The 22,103-nt window shown below is 43.5% G+C and overlaps 1 protein-coding gene across 1 annotated transcript in view; it reads right to left on the bottom strand.

The window, feature by feature from the left end:
• Positions 1-21,869, bottom strand: part of LOC126194631 (protein FAM151B) — a 359,939-nt gene extending 338,070 nt beyond the window's left edge. Inside the window, exon 1 of the mRNA XM_049932799.1 lies at positions 21,655-21,869. Coding sequence (XP_049788756.1) covers positions 21,655-21,730 — 76 coding nt within the window. The 5' untranslated portion in view covers positions 21,731-21,869. The remainder of the gene's footprint in view (positions 1-21,654) is intronic.
• Between the last annotated feature and the right edge of the window lie 234 nt (positions 21,870-22,103).

Here is a 22,103-nt window from a genome sequence, read left to right as displayed (position 1 = left end):
TTTAACGTAGTATCCAAACCAAGTGTCGTTCGTTGCATATCTTCACATCCGTGTGAAGTGAAGGCTAGAGAAAAGACAGACTGAAAAATTGCAAGGGCTGGCCGGGATACGATGTCGCGATCGTTCGGTTTGAAACGTCCCCTTTTAAACAATTTTACAGGACTGTGCTTAACCTGACACACAATATTTTTAGCGCAACGCAATCTGACTTTCAAAAAAGTCCCTACGAAAGAATAGCCCTGACTAACATTAAACTATACCTTTCACAAATCACTAAATCACTTACCTCACAAAAATCTTCGTTACTCCCACTACTGCAATACCGCAAGCGCCACTACTGCCAGCTAAATAAAAGTTTCAAACTACGGAAGGCACTAACTACTGATAGGGATAGTTAGCAAATGAAAGATATTAATAGAGAACAAACAATGTATTTACCTTGATATCATCATATATAAATATAGCAGTTCATGACAAATTTCAAAACTCCGCCATCTCTCTCCCCACATCCACCACTGCTGGCGGCTCACCTCCAACTGCGCAACGCTACGCGCTGTTCACAGGCAGCTGCCTAACACTACAATGGCGAGTATTACAACAATGCAAAGCAGCCACAGGCTGCACACAGCACAGCAAGTGATTTTTTTATGCAGAGGTGGCGTTACCAATAAAAAAACCTAAACAGCCTACTTACAGGTTTACAGGCATCCGGTTTACCACGAGACTACCAAATCCAAGAGCACCTGAGCTTCCTATGTTTCTTAAAAATGCAACGGTGATTAAGCACGCTTCTCTCCGTTTATCCATACGTTATCTTCCGATATTATTCGTAATGCATGAACAGGAGGATTGTTATGAAACTGTTACTACCGAAGGTTTCCCAATCAGTCTTTTTTTTTATTATTCCTGGAATGCCTTTAGATAAAAAGCTTCCAAGTCAGGCTCTTCTCTTCAGCAAGAATCAGTTATGCAGACACACTTGACGTACACTGAAGCGCCAAAGAAAGTCGTATAGGCATGCGTATTCAAATACAGATATAAGTAAACAGTCAGAATGCGGCGATGCGCTGCTTATTTTCGCGCCAGAAGGCCGAACCAAGAACAAAGAGCGACGCATTTTTGGATATTCACCTTTCTGTGTTCCAATATGGCTTGTGTATAATATGTTCGATATATGTTAAGTTCAGCTGGTTTAAACTTTTTTAAACGAACGAAGAAGTGATGACTTAACTTATTTAGTGTTACGGATACAACCCACACCTTTACGATCAAGCTTAGAAGCATTTTTGAACAGATATTTTTCTTGCTAATAGTGTTTGTGGATATCAACACACTAAATTTCAAAAACTCCAATCACCTGTCTGGGACCAAACATTGCAAAGTTATTGATAATTGCTTGTCTCGTTTTGTTTTTTGTTTTTCTGTTATTTCTCATATTAACATTATTGTCCAATGTGGACGTATTAGAACAACACTTATGGTAAAACTCAAGGTAATTTGTAACGAATTAGCTGCAATCAGTTGCTTTTATAGGCATCTTATTTTTTTCCTCGGTGGCGTTTCAAAGTGGCTGGCAGCCTGTCTTGCAATGGAAGATTTTAAGACAGCTATTGTAAAACGCCGTCAGTGAAGATACAATGTTCACGTGAATTAACATCTAGGGTTAACATGAATGAGAAATGCGAGTTCCGAAACATAATTTATTGGCATGGTGTATCGTATCCTTGCGTTACCCCTAGAGTAGCGCTCTACAGAACTACGGTTCGGTAGTTCTGGTACAGTACAGTACATAAGTCACGTAGCAAACGGTAGGATTACCGGTGCTATTGGTAGTATTGATGGGGAAATAAACTTAAATGAATGTATGACTGACAAACTGGGAGCAGACGACTTTACTTTTGTTTGTTTGTTTTGCACATAATTAGAACCGCATGTTGTACAGTGTTAGTCAGTTGTGCACTTTATATCCTTACAAAAAATAAATTGATTTTATAAATAACAAGAATTACGTGATGCGTAAATTCTCCACTGTTGTCTAACTACAGCAATTATTTTTGATGCAAGTACAGTATACGTACAAAAGTATTAAAAAAATTATAATTGTTGTTGTTATTTTGTACTCAATGGAACGTTCGTCATCGTGACGAAAGGCAAGAGTTTCCTGTTATTACTGATCAGTGCAAAAGTTGTTTACGATTAACAGAAACATGTCTTGCATAAGTTCGACGGAATGTTGAAGCGATGTTTGATATATTTTTTGTGCTTTTTTACCTTTTTGTTCAGGAAATTCCGTTTTCTACGGCTATGTGATAAATCCGTATTTTTTTTTTATTTTGTAGTACAACATCGCCCTGTTTCATGCTAAAAGTCAATAATTTTCGAATAAAACCTGAATTAAACATTGGCAGTTTCAGTTTTGTTATAAATACTATTTATTGTTAACTGACAGAGAGGAGAATAACTATGTAGAAATGTACAGCAAGAATGTTCATGACAGTTTCAGTTTTGCTATAAATACCATTTATTTTTAACTGACAGAGAGAAGAATAACATGTAAAAACATATAGCAAAAATGTTCAAAATTGTTCAAATGGCTCTGAGCACTATGGGACTTAACTGCTGTGGTCATCAGTCCCCTAGAACTTAGAACTACTTAAACCTAACTAACCTAAGGACATCACACACATCCATGCCCGAGGCAGGATTCGAACCTGCGACCGTAGCGATCACGCGGTTCTGGACAGTACCGCCTAGAACCACACGACCACTCCGACCGGCCAAAGATGTTCAGTGGTTCTTTATGTACCCTCATTCAGTTCCTAGACTGTTCACTGCTTCCTGTTTCTAGGGGAATCTACGCAATAAGGCACTGATCGCTTGCCCAAATAATGCGATCGAAACAAGGTAACGCCCGACAAGTATGCAACACACCTGCTGTACAGCTAACACGGTAACGATCGTAACTGACCAAGGCTACTAGGAAAACTACGTGGTTCAACTGGCTCTAAGCACTATAGGACTTAACATCTGAGGTCAACAGTCCCCTAGAACATAGAACTACTTAAACCTAACTAACCTAAAGACATCACACACATCCATGCCCGGGGCAGGATTCGAACCTGCGACCGTAAGCAGCAGCGCGCTTCCGGACTGAAGCGCCTAGAACCGCACGGCCACAACGGCCGGCAACTACGTGATCTACGTTTACTTACGATAGCCTACGGTAGTCTTACAACTCTAGTTGTTCAAATGGTTCAAATGGCTCTGAGCACTATGGGACTCAACTGCTGTGGTCATAAGTCCCCTAGAACTTAGAACTAGTTAAACCTAACTAACCTAAGGACATCACACACATCCATGCCCGAGGCAGGATTCGAACCTGCGACCGTAGCGGTCGTGCGGTTCCAGACTGTAGCGCCTTTAACCGGTCGGCCACTCCGGCCGGCTCTAGTTGTTCCATAAATATTAATGTCACTAGCTCTAGGAGTACTGCTGTGATGTCACGTGACTAACCGGACCGCGATCTTAAGGAAAATATGTGGATCACGCCCCGGGTCACGAATGGTTGGCCACACCTGTATTAATCTATGTTCCTTAACAGGCTATTACCGGACAAATTAACATTAAACTTGGGATATTTTTGTCGACTACGCGATCAGATACCGAGTGCCAAAAACTAAATTTGACAAATTCAGGAGAGAAAGTTCGTGCATGTGTGAAACAGCGAGGAGGGAGGGAGGAAGGAAGAGAGAGAGAGAGAGAGAGAGAGAGAGAGAGAGAGAGAGAGAGAATGAGACAGAGAGGGAAAGGAAAAAAAGTGTCATATCGTGTGGAAGACAACTTCATTAGGGACAGATGAAAAGATCTGATTAGGCAAGGACGGGGACTCAACCCAGTATTCACCTTAAGCGACTGAGGGTTGGTTGGTTGGTTGGTTTAAAAGAGGGGGAAGGGACGAAACTACGAGGTCATCGGTCCCGCGACTGAGGGAGATGATGGGAAACGTAAATCTGGTGTGTCGGACATAGAGCTGAAGCACTCTTCTCCCGAATACCGGCCCTCTGCCTTACCACTCACTTCACGCTGTGTGACATAGAAAGTTCCAGATGCGCTTTTTCTGCTTGCCAGGTGGAGTGACTTTTGCCCCACAAAATTACACTGACAAGGGGAGACCGCCAATCGTGAAATTCAGATTCGATGCATACTGCGCATAATAAAAGCTCATGGCCAGAGGTGTAATGTGGCAAAGCACCAAGATGCACTTCTCAGCCGTTGTCGAGAAAATCGATAGTTAAAATAAACCGTTGCGGTGAAATACTGTCTACGATTAATAATTTTCTACAGCGTCGTGGCGCAGCGGTAAGCGCTCGGGTTCGTAATCCGAAGGTCGCCAGATCGACTCTCGCGCCATGCAACATTTTTTTTTTTAGTATTTGTTTTTTGTAATTCAAATGTGTGTATACACACACACACACACACACATACACATACACACACACACACATATATATATTATATATATATAATTCCCGGCAATCAGTTGCAACAATTATGCGTATAATAAGTTGTTGAAAGTCGTTTGGCGTGGAAAAACTGGCGACTTCGAACATCATTATGTTTTCCGCAAATAAAGTTGTATTTTTGTTATTAATTGTCTTCATAATGTTAACGACGTATAGTTAACGGAAGAGGTAGAAACGATAATTCGAAACGAATGCGTATAGCGTAAGTCAAACGTTCGAATTAGAATAGAAACCCCACGAACACAAATTTGCTGTGGCAGGTATGAAATATAAACTCCGTTACTCGCTCGTTACACTTGAAGGACAGATGTTGAATGGGCCGAAACCAGCCGCCGCATAACAGCGTAGTTGGCTGCTAACTTCGAAAGAAGGTAGATGCGGTCCCTAGCGCAACTTATAACATCGTCGAAAATCAGTGCGGACGTGAGAGCTTTGGTACACCCTGCTAACAAACGGAAAAATGGAGGCGGTACAATTGGAGAGCGATCAGCCTTCACCAACATGCATAAGCAATTCATTAATAGTTTATAATAAAAAAAAATGTTGCATGACGCGAGATTCGATCCGGCGACCTTTGGATTACGAACCCGAGCGCTTACCGCTGCGCCACGCCGCTGTAGGAAATTATTAATCGTAGACAGTATTTCACCGCAACGGTTTCTTTTAACTGTCGATTTTCTCGACAACGAGTGAGAAGTGCTCTTGGTGCTTTGCCACATTACACCTCTGGCCATGAGCTTTTATTATGCACAGTATGTATCGAATCTGAATTTCACAATTGGCGGCCTCCCCTTGTGAGACTGGAAAGACAATCACTAGCTAGCTTACTCGAGAGTTATTTATGTCTCCGTAAACTAACCTTTCTTAAATGATTTTTGTGTGGTTGACGACCTACCATCGCTGTACTTTTGCCATGCAGCTGACTTGGAGCGACTGCAGGAGAGTGCGCGAGCGCGCGCGCGCACACACACACACACACACACACACACACTGCAGCCGGACGGGCCATTTCCCCATTCGTGTCGGCGCTTGTCACTGCTACGTTCAGCGCGATTCAGATGAGGTTGAGAGGCGCGCGTGGAAGTGCGTAGCCGCGGCATCCCCTTTAAGCCGGGGCGGGGCGTGGCGGGGAAACTTCTGGAACGCGCATCGGCGGCTGGCGCCAGCAGCCGCTTGCGGCTAAACGTCTCTCACGTGCCTGCCAAGGTTTCTGGGTGTTTTCTAAACAGACGCATGTGCGCAGAAGGTCCCAAAACAAATTTACGCGGCGCAGTACGTTCTAGACACGCTAGGTGGTCACGGTTATACACTAGCAGCACAGCCTGGGCACCACCCAGTAGCAGGCTTGCCACCTAATGCCTTCCAGAAGCAAGAAAATTTTGCTTTTCAGTATTTCCTAAAGTTACTGACTCAATCCAAACGTTTAAAATGCTCTCATAATCTACTCACTTAAAGCTATAATCCTGTGTTAAAGCCTCAACACAATCTATATCTGCATCCAAATCTACATGATTACTCTGCAACTGGCAGAAAAAGAGCCCTTCATAACTTTTGGAACAAACAGAATAGTTTTGTATTTACTTCGAGAAATAACAGGAAAAAAATTAAACGTATTGTGCTTGTTATTCCAACAGACAGAATGGTATTCACAGATCAATAAATTGAACATTTTACTTCATTTAACGACTCAAAAAACACAAATAATTTCATATTTTTGTGAAATAACGAAGATTTGCATTCGCAAAAGTTTTGGAACAAGCTGCAGAAATAAAGCAAAAACTAGGAAATAATGAGGAATTATTACTTCGTACTGCTACCGCGACGTTATGACACTTGGGTCAGCCATTTTGGCATACTTTGTACAAGCGTATGTCAGTACGAAATACTTACGTTTTCCCATTCTTCTTGCAATCAGCTCCTGATGGCTTGTTGTATGGGGAATCCTAGAATACTTCCTTCTAACGCATCCCACACATTTTCTATGGGCCTCATGTCCGGACTTTGTGGAGGGGGACTGACAACTTTCCGACAGTTGTACAGGAGCCTCAACCGTACAATATAGGCGGTATGTCTGGGGTAATTGTCCTGATAAAATTTTAACAGTCTCCAACCCCCCTATTTTCTGCGCTCTTCTTCAAACTGCTCTTTAGAATCTGCAGGTATACATTTTTATCCATTGTTTCGTCAATGAAGACCAACTCACCCACTCCTTGGGCCGACATACAACCCCAAATCATAACATGGCCGTTGCCATATTTCACCGTAGCTTACTTTTTTTTTCTTCCCGTTCTTTACTGGGCTGCCGCCAGACCGTTATTTGTCCTGATATCCTAAATTTTGATTCTTCTGAAACAATTACTTCATTCCACCACTCGTTTATGTGTTCCCTTGCGAATAGCAGCATCTTCTTCCTATTGGCGGGACTGATATGAGGCTTCCTTCTTGCAGTTCTCCCATGGTAATTTTCTCTGTACAGTACTCGTCTGATTGTGCTAGGACTGGCCTTCTTCCCAAACTCTTCCTCAGCCTCAAAGGCAATTCGTGTAGCTGTGATTCGTGGATCTTTCTTCACCTTTTGTACTATTGGCCTCTCTTCTCTCCTCACAAATATACTGTTGCAGATTTTCTACCCTGTCTTCATATTTATATCGACGGACGATATTCCCTTCACTACTTTTCTTCATATTCCGTAACGTTGCTATTTCTCGGCATGTTCTTTCCTTTTCGTGGTGGAATGTTACTAACTGCCTCTGTTCATAAGTGCTGTTTTCACCTCTACGTACCATTGTATAATACCACTCTTTTGTTTCCTTTGAGCTCTCGACAAGTAATGACTGACATCGCAGGAAGTAACGAATAACACAGACATGCACACTCACACTGTTGCCAACATTTGTCACAAAACTTTTGAAGTGCAGAGTTTCATATCTCGTAGTAAGAAATGGGTCTTGTTCTGTTGGAAACAAGCAAACATACGTGATTGCACTTTTCATCGCCCGTATTTACATATACAACTTGCAGACGTACATCCCTATTTATGTATTAACCATCATGAATTCTTTCATACCCAGACTGTTGTGTGATGTCCTTAGGTTAGTTAGGTTTAAGTAGTTCTAAGTTCTAGGGGACTGATGACCATTGATGTTAAGTCCCATAGTGCTCAGAACCATTTGAACCATACCCAGACATACTGTGCACAGTGTTTTTCCCAAAACTTATGAGAGGCACTGTAAATACCTGACAACGGTTTCATCGAACACTTTCAAGCTACTTTTCTACAGTTCCACTCTCCAATAGCGCGCGCGGGAAAAAGGAACACCTGAATCTTTCCGTGAGAACTATGTACATGAGCGCCAAAAAACTATTTTGGCGTTCGGAGGAGAGAGTTGGTGACTGAAATTTCATGAGAAGGTCCGGCCGCAACGGAAAACGTCTTTATTTTAATGATTGCCACCCCAGTCCGCGTGTCATATCCGTGACACGCACCCCCTCTATTTCGCGATAACGCCTGAAGAGCTGCCCTTCTTTGAACTTCATTGATGTTCTCCGTCAGCCCTATCTAATGCGGATGCAACACAGCGCAGCACTACTCCAGAAGAGGACGGACACGTGTAATGTGAGCAGTCTGCTTAGTAGACCTGTTACATTTTCTAAGCGTTCTGCCAATAAGTTGCAGTCTTTGGTTTGCTTTCCCCACAATATTATCTATGTGACTGCTCCAATTTAAGTTTTTCGTAACTCTAATTCCTAAATATTTAGTTGGATTCACAGCCCTCAGATCTCCGTCATTTATCGTGCAACGGAAATTTAGCGGATTCATTTTAATACGCATATGGTTGACTTCACACTTTTCATTACTTACACTGAAGTGCCACTTTTCGCACCATTGAGATACCTTGTCTAAATCGTTTTCCAATTGGTTTTGATCATATGACGGTAAATGGCAGCATCATCTGCAAAAAATATAAGAGGGCTGCTCAGGTTGTCTCCTAACTGCTTACGTAGACCCCAGCAGGGGAACTGTAACATTTCCCTGGGGAACGCCAGACATTACTTCCGTTTTTCTCGATGACTTTTCGTCAGTTACTGCAAACTGCGACCTTTCAGACAGGAAATCAGGAATCCAGCCGCACAACTGAGACGACACTCCATAGACACGAAATTTGATTCGCAGTCGAATGTGAGGAACACTATCGAAGGCCTTCTGGAAATCTAAAAATATGGAATCAATCTCACACCCCCGTCGATACCATTCATTAAAACAAGTCAACTATTACAGTTAGAAGCTGTGTTCATGTCTTTAGGCGCACAAATTTATCTAGTATTTGAAAATGAGAGCACTTTGCGAATTTCATATGTAATTTCAAACCTTTACGAACCTTTTCCTCGCTGGCACTTCCTACTAAATGATGAAAGGAAACAAGTTTATCACTTACTACATTTTGCTATTCGTGCAATAAAACTGCAGCATCAGGCATGACGTTTTAATTTATGACTTGTTCTCGGCTGACTCTGTTCGCAACGCATTTTGCAGACAACATCCACTTATTCACCCAACGTACCTGCAAAGCTACATTAATATCCGAAACACAGTTGAAGTATGAGATCATGAACACTGGTGTGAGTGAAAAACTAGTTTCTGCTTAAAACGGAGCGCCAATTACCCAAACTATACTCATCCATTGTGTGATATCGACAGTACTTCGCGAATTATAATAAACGTTAAACATAATTTCAAGCGTTTTCTAAGCTTTTTCTCACTTACTTGCTTAAAGTCCAATATTTAATACATTAACTCGGTTGTAACATTTATCAGACGTTTCAAGATATTGTATACATGGAAGCTCGAATCTTTACAGAATCGTGGCCGTTGTGTTTCTGTTTCTAGATTCCTTCAATAATGATAGTGTAAGCAGCCAATCACTTACCAAAGTCCTAATGATATTCTTAGGGGATAATGACGATTAAAAACTTCGAAAAAAAAGCTTAACGGAATTTAACACTTTAGATGATATTTTATATGTCTTCACAGGATGGCTTTCTTCCCCCCGTCAGTCTTATGGTTGGTTTGATGCGACCCGTCACGATTTCCTCTCCTGTGCGCCAACCTCTTAACCTCAGAGTAGCACATGCAACCCACGTCCTCAATTATTTGCTAGATGTATTCCAATCTCTGTCTTCCTCTACAGTTTTTGTCCTCTACAGCTCTCTCTAGTACCATGGAAGTTAATCCCTTATGTCTTCATAGATGTCGTACCGCCATGTCCCTTCTTCTTGTCAGTGTTTTCCACATTTTCCTTTCCTCTCAGATTTTGCGCAAAACATTCGTCTGCAGCACCACGTCTCAAATGCTTCGATTCCCTTCTGTTCCGGTTTTCCCACAGTCTATGTTTCACTACCATACAATGCTGTGCTCCAAACGTACATTTTCAGAAATTTTTTCCTCAAATTAAAGTCTATGTTTGATACTATTAGACTTCTCTTGCCCAGGAATGCGCTTTTGCTAGTGCTAGTCTGCTTTTGATGTCCTCTTTGCTCCGTCTGTCATTGGTTATTTTGCTGCCTAGGTAGCAGAATTCATTAACTTCATCTACATCGTGACCATCAATCCCGATGTTCAGGTTTTCGCTGTCGTCATTTCTGCTACATCTCATTACTCTCGTCTTTCTTAGATTTGCTCTCAGTCCATAGTCTGTATTCATTAGACTGTTCATTCCATTCATCAGATCCTGTAGTTCTTCCTCACTTTCACTCAGGACAGCAATATCAACAACGCATCGTATCATAGATATCCTTTCACCTTGAATTATGATTCCACGCCTGAACCTTTCCTTCATTTCCATCATTGCTTCTTCGAAGTACAGATTGAACGGTAGAGGCGAAAGACTACATCCTTGTCTTACACACTTTTTAATCCGCGCGCTTCGTTCGTGTTCGTCCACTCTTATTATTCCCTCTAGGCCCTTGTACATGTTATATATTACCCGTCTCTCCCTGCAGCTTCCCCCTTTTTTCTTCATCCATTCGAACATCTTTCACCATTTGACATTGTCGAACGCTTTTTCCAGGCCGATAAATCTCATGAACGTGTCTTGATTTTTAGTCTTGCTTCCATCATCAAACGCAATCAGAATTGCTTCTCTGATGCCTTTACCTTTTTTAACGAAAAACAGAGTCATAAACACATCCTCAGTTTTCTTTTGCGTTCTTCTGTATAGTATTCCCGTCAGGAACTTGGATACATGACCTGTTAATTTGATTCAGCGATAATTCTCGCAGTTATCAGCTCTTCCAGTCTTCGGAATTGTATAGACGATATTTTTCCAAAAGTCAGATGGTATAGCGCCAGACACATACATTCTACACACAAACGTCAATAGTCATTTTGTTGTCACCCCCCTCCCCAATGATTTTAGAAATTCTGATGGAATGTTATCCATCCTTTCTCTCTTATTTGATCTTAAGTTTTCCGCAGCACTTTTAAATTCCGACTCTAATACTGGATCCGTTATCACTTCAAAATCTACTCCTGTCTCTTCTTTCATGACATCAGACGAATTTTCTCCCTCATAGAGACTTTCAATGTATGCTCTCTGCTCTGCATTTAAAAGTGGAATTCCCGTTACACACTTAATGTTTCCATCCTTGCTTTTAAATTCACCGAAGATTGTTTTGACTTTTTTATATGCTTATTCAGTCCTTACGATAATCATTTCTTTTTCTACATCTTCACAGTCTTCATATTCAGCCATTTCGTTTTAGCTTCCCTGCACTTCCTATTTATTTCATTCTTCAGCGACTTGTATTTGTGTGTTCCTGAATTTCCCTGAACATTTTTGTGCTTCGTTCTTTCATCGATCAACTGAAGTATTTCTCCTGTTACACATGGTTTCTTTGCAGTTATGTTCTTTGTACCTATGGTTTTCTTTCCATCTTCTGTGATTGCCCCTTTTTAGAGATGTGCATTTCTCTTCAAGTGTACTGCTTACTGAGCTATTCCTTCTTGCTGTTCTATAGCCTTAGAGAACTTCAAGCGTATCTCATCGTTCCTTAGTACTGCCATATTCCATTTCTTTGCGCATTGATGCTTCCTGACTAATCTCTTAAACTTCAGCCTACTGTTCATCAATACTAAATTGTGATCTAAGTCTGTATCTGCTCCTGGGTACGCCTTACAATCGAGTACCTGGTTTCGGAATCTCTGTCTGGCTATGATGTGACCTAACCGAAATCTTCCTGTATCTCTCGGCCTTTTCCAAGTACACCTCCAGCTCATGTGATTCTTGAACATAGCATTCGCTATTGCTAGTTGAAATTTATTACAGAACTCAATTAGTCTTTCTCCTCTCTCATTCCTAGTACCAAACCGATTCCTCCCGATTGATACGATACCCGTATTAGGTAAAATTACGCTCCGAATATTTTTGCGCCGATCGTGCAATACACTGTTCGCCCTAGGAGAAATTTCGTGATCTTTCTGTAAGAAAGGTTACATCAGGTTCCTTCTCCATTATTATCGAACAGTCTGTACTCCTCAACATCCAGGTAACTTCCACCACCGAGGAAAAAAATGAGGTCAGAATATAGACACGACCGTGAAATTACATACCGGTACAGGTACGGAACTTTTACCATTGAGATAAAAAAAGAAACAAGAATCTGATGACAATATTTATGAATGTACAGCATGTCACAGCACTGGTCACCAAGAGATGTTTCCTAGTTTTCAGCCCAGTTAATGTTTACACATAGTGTGCCATATTTTTGAATACGGTGTCGCTGGTTGTAAAACAACAGAATCATTTCGTAACCAGTTGCTGATGGGCGTATTACCTTAAAATAAGTCTAAGTCTCCGAGGAACATCGAGAACAATACATCTAAATCTTAGTTTAGTAGCGTTTTATTGTACTTCTTATGAATTACAGTTGTCATTTTTCCACGACATTGTCCAACTCTGTTCTCCAGCAGGGTCGAGTGCAGATCTCGGTTGTCGGTTGTTTTGCACTAGTATATGGTATCTGCGTCCCATACACCTGAAGCTAGGTAAGCTGTCGAAGTAACGTGTAAAAGTAGCTACACTTACTCGCCGCAAAACTCTAAGATTCGGAGATTCTCAATTCCCCCGTGCTTTCATATTTGGGAATAGCATTTCCCAGTCAAGCAACCATGAAATAAGTGTTCTTAAGGCACTTCATTTGTTCGAAAGGAGTTCCCATAATACCAATGTCGGCGGAGCGTGAAAATTCTACCCATCGTGCCAACTGTATAATGCGGTGAACGTCTTTTTATATTGTGCCTAGTTTTTATCATTTATCTCTCACTTCTGTGGATGCTCATGTGACGAATAGACTGGTTTCAGAAAAGTTCATAGAAGAATTTGATGTAGCGAAGATTCTTCTGAAGCGAAGGAAAAGTAGCAAGCACCAGCTGAGATAGTGCAGTAGTGATAATTTGGACACACATTCCGGAGGACTGGGTTCATTTCCCTGTCTGGTCATCCAGATTTAGGTTTTCCGTGATTTTTCCTAAATCGCTCAAGCCGAAATGCTAGAATGGTTTCCTTGAAACGGCCAGGGCCAATTTTCTTGCCCAATACGGGCTTGCGTTCTATCTCTAAAATCCTCATCGTCGAGGGACGTTACAACATAATCTTCCTTCTCTCTACTACAGGTCTAGCAGTATATTATCCTAGGAAGACGAGGAATATGCGCCGTTACTCATGTAAACCGAATGAAGGCTTCACGATGATGCACACGTGCCCTTCCCAAGAACTGGAGTAGGTACAGCATTCCCCCTCTGCACCAGCGACAGAAAAACTTTGGTTTATATACCCACGTACTTTCATTTATTACAAAGACTGTCGCAAGGAACAAAGATAAAACACAACTTGTGAGCCGCGCGTGACTAGCCGAGCGGTCTGCGGCGCTGCAGTCATGGACTGTGCGTCTGGTCCCGGCGGAGGTTCGAGTCCTCCCTCGGGCATGGGTGTGTGTGTTTGTCCTTAGGATAATTTAGGTTAAGTAGTGTGTAAGCTTAGGGACTGATGACCTTAGCAGTTCAGTCCCACAAGATTTCACACACATTTTTGAACAACTTGTGAGCAACATGCTTTCCATTCGCATATACTTCCGTATTTCGAACGTAGGAACATTACTGAGAAGTAGCTATCTGAGAATGAAATACATCCTGTAAAAGATGTCATGGAATTAGGTGTTACACAACGTACATTACTTGCGACGCAAGATATTGTGCCATCGATGATCAGGAAAATAGAATGAAAAAGCCGTCCGAAGGACAAGGGCGAATAGCCAACATTTCCTGGAAATGTCGGGAAGACTTCCAGCAAGTTCTCTGGCACGCCCAGCAATCGTGGCCCATTCAGTGAATCGTTCTCCAGACAATGGGCGCTATCGTGGATCGACTAATAGCCTTGCTCGTTGCAGGATTTTATGGCAGCAAAGAGTGTTGTAAGCCAACGGAAAGAATTCTTTCTGCGCTGAGTCACTCGAACGAGATTCGCAGCTTGGTTGCCCTGCATAACATGCGTCTGCCAGCCTTGTTTGTTCAATATTCTGCCTCCAATTCCACGTGGAAAACCTTAATTTTACCGCGACTTCCGCCTGCGGATGTATATATATATATATACAGCCGGTTTGAAAATGATGATATCTTACAAGTGGAATGGTGCAAAACGTAGGCATACTGACCAAGGACACCAGCTTGTCGCCGGCCGCGGTGGCCGAGCGGTTCTGGCGCTGCAGTCCGGAACCGCGGGGCTGCTACGGTCGCAGGTTCGAATCCTGCCTCGGGCATGGGTGTGTGTGATGTCCTTAGGTTAGTTAGGTTTAAGTAGTTCTAAGTTCTAGGGGACTTATGACCTAAGATGTTGAGTCCCATAGTGCTCAGAGTCATCACCAGCTTGTCGTTCCTGGAAGGAAGGAGTATCACCGTTTAACATGCCATCGACGAGGCTGTTAAAGGCATTGCTGAGAAGGTGGGAAATAATTTGGGGAGCGTGACATACAACTTTCACATGATCAGGCACCACTGCGGATCGCAGAAGGTGATCCGCAGACTATGGCATGAACAGAAATACTTGGCAAACTCAAACAGTTGGCTGCCCAAAAATAAGTCTTAATAAGTTGGAGTCGGCCGGTGTGGCCGAGCGGTTCTAGGCGCTACAGTCTGGAACCGCGTGACCGCTACGGTCGCAGGTTCGAATCCTGCCTCGGGCGTGGATGTGTGTGATGTCCTTAGGTTAGTTTAAGTAGTTCTAAGGTCTGGGAACTGATGACCTCAGATGTTAAGTCCCATAGTGCTCAGAGCCATTTCACCCAATAAGTTGGAGCTGGTTACATAAGGGGCGATTTTGCGTACTAAACCACAGTCACATCATACTTGTAGTAAGTATTCCATACAGTGAAGCGTAGAGAGCTGCCTCATCATTTAAAATAGATTAATATGACTGTTACACTGTTATTTCAATTGTTAAATTTTATGCGGACTTTACTCCATGGATTTCTCGGAAAGCACCGATTTAAAGACGATCTGGATAGCGTGCTTTTACAGTTAAGTTACGTTTTTAATTTATAATGTATCTTCGTAGCCTTCGCCTGTGTTCCAAATTATATTGTTGAGTGATTCGCAACTATTCACAAAAACTTTGGAAAACTATCCGCTTTTTCGCTGTAAGTAATTCCGGAACGGAGCTAATTATGGGTGGAGGTTTCAAACTAGATATGATGGGGAAATAGGGGAAGGGGACCCAAATGTGTCTGTGGATGGTTGCTGGGCCTACCACAACGTGTAGCTTCGTATCTGGCCAGAAACGCGTTATGTCACACCTGAAATATTTACCTAAGTTAAATGAGTAATATAAAGTTCTTGAGTGGACAACTTTACATATCGGAGATGTTTAAAAAATGTGTCACGTACTCATATTCCTACGGGAGCTAGTACTGGTAACACCTTGAAGAAAAGCTCCGATAATAATGTGTCCGGAAACTAATACCTGTCGAGATATGGGGTGCTGAAGATCAGCATTTTATTTACGGATAAGGCTCATTACCATACTACGAATAGCAGTTCACAGCCTATATTTTGTTTGCACATAAGATAGATTACCACAATAGTCACGTGTGGGCAGATGCAAATCCTTGAGCAGCCATGGAGGAGAGCCATCAGGATTGCTTCGGTATCAGACTATGGGCAGGAAATGTCGGTGACAGACTCATAGGACCGTACACTTCACCAAACAGACGAACAAGTGTTTTGTATCACCGATTTCTGCGCGATGAATTACCAGCGATAACCGGAGAGCGGTACGCTTGCAGAAAGACAACAAATGTAGTTTATGCACGACGGAGCACAATCCAGTTTTTTACGGATCGTACAACATCTCCTGTCCCAACGCTTCATGGTGCGACGGATTGGTCGACGAGATACGGTAGCGCGGCCTCCCCGTCTGCCAGACCTCACTCCGTGGGCTATGAGGTCATTTAGAGGCGTTGGTGCGTGCCCAACCCATCGTTGTAATGCAAACTTTGCAAGAGCGGGTGGTCAACGCACGTGACGCAGTCCGAATGGAGCGGGGTTGTTTGAAAGAGAGCGTAGTTCAAATGGCTCTGAGCACTATGGGACTTAACAGCTATGGTCATCAGTCCCCTAGACCTTAGAACTACTTAAACCTAACTAACCTAAGGACATTACACAACACCCACTCATCACGAGGCAGAGAAAATCCCTGACCCCGCCGGGAATCGAACCCGGGAACCCGGGCGCGGGAAGCGAGAACGCTACCGCACGACCACGAGCTGCGGACGAGTGCGTAGTTCAGTGATCAATACCACCTAGAGTGCGTCACCCCCCCCCCCCCCCCCACTCTAGCTCTTAGGAAAAGGGAACAATATAGTGTAGTCAGCTGTTTCTCTTTCAAGAAAACGACTGAAAAATCCCCTACTTGCAGCGGTCTCTAGAAGAGCGTAGCGTTCCAAAGGATTGGAAAAGGGCACAGGTCATCCCCGTTTTCAAGAAGGGACGTCAAACAGATGTGCAGAACTATAGACCTACATCTCTAACGTCGATCGGTTATAGAATTTTGGAACACGTATTATGTTCGAGTATAATGACTTTTCTGGAGACTAGAAATCTACTCTGTAGGAATCAGCATGGGTTTCGAAAAAGACGGTCGTGTGAAACCCAGCTCGCGCTATTTGTCCACGAGACTCAGAGGCCATAGACACGGGTTCACAGGTAGATGCCGTGTTTCTTGACTTCCGCAAGGCGTTCGATACAGTTCCCCACAGTCGTTTAATGAACAAAGTAAGAGCATATGGGCTATCAGACCAACTGAGTGATTGGATTGAAGAGTTCCTAGACAACAGAACGCAGCATGTCATTCTCAATGGAGAGGAGTCTTCTGAAGTAAGAGTGATTTCAGGTGTGCCGCAGGGGAGTGTCGTAGGACCGTTGCTATTCACAATATACATAAATGATCTTGTGGATAACATCGGAAGTTCACTGAGGCTTTTTGCGGATGATGCTGTGGTATATCGAGAGGTTGTAACAATGGAAAATTGTACTGAAATGCAGGAGGATCTGCAGCGAATTGACGCATGGTGCAGGGAATGACAATCGAATCTCAATGTAGACAAGTGTAATGTGTTGCGAATACATAGAAAGAAAGATGCCTTATCATTAAGCTACAATATAGCAGGTCAGCAACTGGAAGCAGTTAATTCCATAAATTATCCGGGAGTACGCATTAGGAGTGATTTAAAATGTAACGATCATATAAAGTTGATCGTCGGTAAAGCAGATGCCAGACTGAGATTCATTGGAAGAATCCTAAGGAAATGCAATCCGAAAACAAAGGAAGTAGGTTACAGTACGCTTGTTCGCCCACTGCTTGAATACTGCTCAGCAGTGTGGAATTCGTACCAGATAGGGTTGATAGAAGAGATAGAGAAGATCCAACGGAGAGCAGCGCGCTTCGTTACAGGATCATTTAGTGATCGCGAAAGCGTTACGGAGATGATAGATAAACTCCAGTGGAAGACTCTGTAGGAGAGACGCTCAGTAGGTCGGTTCGGGCTTTAGTTGAAGTTTCGAGAACATACCTTCACCGAGGAATCAAGCAGTATATTGCTCCCTCCTACGTATATCTCGCGAAGAGACCATGAGGATAAAATCAGAGAGATTAGAGCCCACACAGATGCATACCGACAATCTTTCTTCCCACGAACAATACGAGACTGGAATAGAAGGGAGAACCGATAGAGGTACTCAGGGTACCCTCCGCCACACACCGTCAGGTGGCTTGCGGAGTATGGATGTAGATGTAGATGTAGAGGACACTGGATCTTTTTAATGACTTCTTACAAGTCACCATTCGCCCTCCACACTGTTAAAAATACTTCAGGCCCCCAGGCCTCCCCCCCCCCCCCCCTTTCTCTACACGCTATAGTATAGGCACTCTTGGTTGTAGCGTACTTCGAGTACCACTATTATTTATTCCCTGCCTAGTTTCGATCACGAATTGTCTGCCGCAAGAGAGACTGTCGTTGAACCTCCATAGGACATGGAAAGTCTATGATCTAATCTTCATCGAGATTTATCTGTGGGCAATATAACGTACTGTGCAAAAACTGGAAAATAAATCCACTGCCGTACGACTATACTATTCGTGACACATCACTGGAAACAGTAACTACCGTAGGAGGAACTATTCGGAGCGACTTAAATTGGAATGAACGTATAAAACAAACTGTTGAAAAAGTAGGTCCGAGGCTAGGAGTGAAAGAATCTTAAGGAAGTGGAACTCATCCACGAAAGAAGTGGCTTACGAAACACTTCAGTATTATTCATCAGTCTAAGAGCTGTATCAGGTTGGCTTGTAGGAAAGAAGATCTGACAGAGAGCGGCGCGTTTCGTCAGAGGATCGTTTAGTTGGCGCGAGAGCTTGGCGGAGATGCTCAACAGATTCCAGTGGCAGGCAGCACAAGAGAGGCGCAGTGCATCACGGAGAGGTTTGCTCTTGAAATACTGAGATACCGCGACCTGGCAAGTGGCTGTCAAGCAATATAGTATTTCCTGCCATGTACGTCTAGAGAAAGGAACGAGCGAGAGGGGAGAAGACAGTGGTAGCAGAAGTCACGGTGTCTGGTGAAGATGACAGTTTTCGAAAAATAAACAATTTTTTTTTGAGTTCTTGACTGTTTTATGCTATAGTTCGCGGTACAAAATTTGAATATTTATGCAGAATTTCTTGAAGAAAACGATTGTTCTCGGGAAAATTTTGACCTTCTGGAAACATTATTTGCCAGTTTTCGAAAAACATTATGATCGCAATTCTGACCAGCTCCCCAAGAGTGTTACAGAGAACCGTAATGGCATTTTTCTTCTGCAGATAGTAGTCTGTGAGGTAATTGGAATTACCGCTTTTTTAAGTAGTGAAAGTAAAACCATACTAAACTCCGTTAGAGTAAGCCTTGAAGGCCCAACAGTACCGACCGACCGCCGCGTCATTCTCAGCCCATAGGCGTCACTGGCTGCTGATGTAGAGGGCCATTGTGGTCAGCACACCGCTCTCCCGGCGGCAGTTGTCAGTTTGAGACTGGAGCCGCTGCTCCTCAATAAAGTAACTCCTCAGTTTCCCTCACAACGACAGAGGGCACCTCGCCTGCCAACATCGCTCGGCAGACACGACGGTCACCCATCCGACTGCTAGCCCAGCCGTTCAGGACTTGATTCGTTGGTCCAACGGAACCCGTTTTACCACAGCGGAAAGATCTTTGGTCTGAAGTGAAAGCGGGTCCGTCTTCGTTGCAATTATCTCATAAACTGTTATCTGCACAAAAAGTCACTGGAATTTTCGACAAAACTCTTGGGGTGCTATCGAGAACTGTCGTCAGAACTCTTGTGCGTCTATTTCATGTGTTACTCGGGATTGTGATAATAATTTTATTCGCAAATTGGCAAAAAAATTTTACGCGATTAAAATTTTCCCGAATCCCATTGTTTTACTAGCGAAATTCTGCAGAGTTGATCAAATTTTGTAGACGGAGCTGTAGAACTGTAGCGCGTCCATCAAGAAGTCTGAAATAAAATTGCATATTTCTGGTAAGTCGGATGCCAAATCCACATGGCTTTCTGCCTGATAGCGTAAGGGTACTCCGCCAGGTCAGTGGCGGAGTATTAGTGTAGATGAAGCAATTTTTGATTGATTTTTCGTCGAACATAACTCTCTAGTAATTTTGACCGTAACCTTAGAAATATTTTCGTAATGTGTACACACAGCATGAGAAAGCTTTTGACAATTTTGACTGGAATACTCTCTTTCAAATTTTAAAGGTGGCAGGGGTAAAATGCAGGGAGCGAAAAGCTATTTACAATTTGTACAGAAACCAGATGGCAGTTATAAGAGTCGAGGGACACGAAAGGGAAGCAGTAGTTGGGAAGGGAGTGAGGCAGGGTTGTAGCCTCTCCCTGATACTATTCAATCTGTATGTTGAGCAAGCAGTAAAGGAAAAAAAAAAGAAAAAAATCCGAGTAGGTATTAAAATCCATTGAGAAGAAATAAAAACTTTGAGGTTCGCCGATGACATTGTAATTGTGTCAGAAACAGCAAAGGACTTGGAAGAGCAGTTGAACGGAATGGACAGTGTCTTGAAAGGAGGATATAAGATGAACACCAACAAAAGCAAAACGAGGATAATGGAATGTAATCGAATTAAGTCGGGTGATGCTGAGGGAATTAGATTAGGAAATGAGACACTTAAAGTAGTAAAGGAGTTTTGCTACTTGGGGAGCAAAATAACTGATGATGATCGAAGTAGAGAGGATATAAAATGTAGACTGGCAATGGCAAGGAAAGAGTTTCTGAAGAAGAGAAATTTGTTAACATGGAGTATTGATTTAACTGTCAGGGAGTCATTTCTGAAAGTATTTATATGGAGTGTAGCCATGTATGGAAGCGAAGCGTGGACGATAAATAGTTTGGACAAGAAGAGAATAGAAGCTTTCGTAATGTGGTGCTACAGAAGAATGCTGAAGATTAGGTGGGTAGATCACATAACTAATGAGGAGGTATTGAATAGGATTGGGGAGAAGAGAAGTTTGTGGCACAACTTGACTAGAAGAAGGGATCGGTTGGTAGGACATGTTTTGAGGCATCAAGGGATCACAAATTTAGCATTGGAGGGCAGCGTGGAGGGTAAAAATCGTATAGAGGCAGAGCAAGAGATGAATACACCAAGCAGATACAGAAGGATGTAGGGTGCAGTAACTACTGGGAGATGAAGAAGCTTGCACAGGATAGAGTAGCATGGAGAGCTGCATCAAACCAGTCTCTGGTCTCAAGACCACAACAACTACAACACAGAGGATAGTTTTAAAGATGTTTATGTGTGTAAGAAGAAGTATGAATACGATATTAGTTGCGAAAAAACCCCTTCACTACTAAGGCCTAAGTATTTGGCTTACGTTTTAGTCAAAAATCCACGACAGTTACGGAATCTAGTATAAGAAATCATTAAAAACAGAAAATAATTTTTGGAAAATTTTAAAACAGTAAGTACATGACTAGATTACAATGTTTCCAGAAGATGAGGATAAAGTACCCCCCACCCCCGCCCCATAGAATTGCGAGGGGTAAGCCCGTCTTACATTGTCTGTCATTAAATGTTGGATGTTCATCTCCCGGATGCTCTCGCGCCCTATCCTATCTATTAGCACTATTCGTTTAGGGTCCCAGCCGAACGGACACTGAATCTATGCAAAGGTGGTGGAAAACTGCCCGCAGGAGGGAAAGATGCAAGCTCGTTTTCCGCTACGAGATGCAATTTTAGTCTGCTACGAAGTTTCACTGCTGAACGCTCTTCAGTGCAGACTAGATTTCTCCGTGTAGTTCTGGCTTACGTTCACTGCGTGGTAACTTGCAACTTTATTTAGTATAGTAATGGTGGAGTAAAGCCTGTAAATCGAGTGAAGAACGACCGTAGAGTGACGGAGATGTGCATCTGATTCGCCGGGCGGTGACCGCCGACTCGCGCCTGCCTGCAGGTGGGACCACACCCCGCCCCGTGCCCTGCAGCCAACAGGTACGGGAGAGAAGCTCGGCTCTGTACTCACCGATGCTGAGGATAGCAGGCAGCGCTGCCAGCAGCAGCCACAGGCGGACGTCCGCCTTCGCCATGCCTCGCGCCATCGCCACTTGACTTGCAGCTGGAGCCTGCTCTGCTGGTGTACGGGAGCTGCTGCTGCTGCCGCTGCTAACCGCTGACAAGTCCGTCCCGCACTGGCTGCGCCGCCGCCTCCAGGACCGGCCAGACCCGGCTATCGGGTCGCGTGGGGGGAGACCGGCAGGCAGGGTGCGGCAGGAGAGGTGGGGGGTGCTGGGTGGCGGGCAGGCGCCCCCCCCCCCTCCCCCGCCTCTTCGCGCGGCGGTGGCGGCGTTGCCTTATCCTGCTGCTCTCCCTCGCGGCTGCGTCACGCCACAACCGTGGAGCAGCGCAACAATTGGCCGCTGAATAATCGAAGCATCTGTGCCGCGGCCGGGCAGCGGCAGCGGCAGGGGCTAG

Source organism: Schistocerca nitens, chromosome 7 (assembly GCF_023898315.1).
Source record: "Schistocerca nitens isolate TAMUIC-IGC-003100 chromosome 7, iqSchNite1.1, whole genome shotgun sequence".
Classification (NCBI taxonomy): domain Eukaryota; kingdom Metazoa; phylum Arthropoda; class Insecta; order Orthoptera; family Acrididae; genus Schistocerca; species Schistocerca nitens.
The sequence above is the reverse complement of the archived record's forward strand: the minus strand, read 5'-3'. Positions and strand labels throughout refer to the sequence as shown.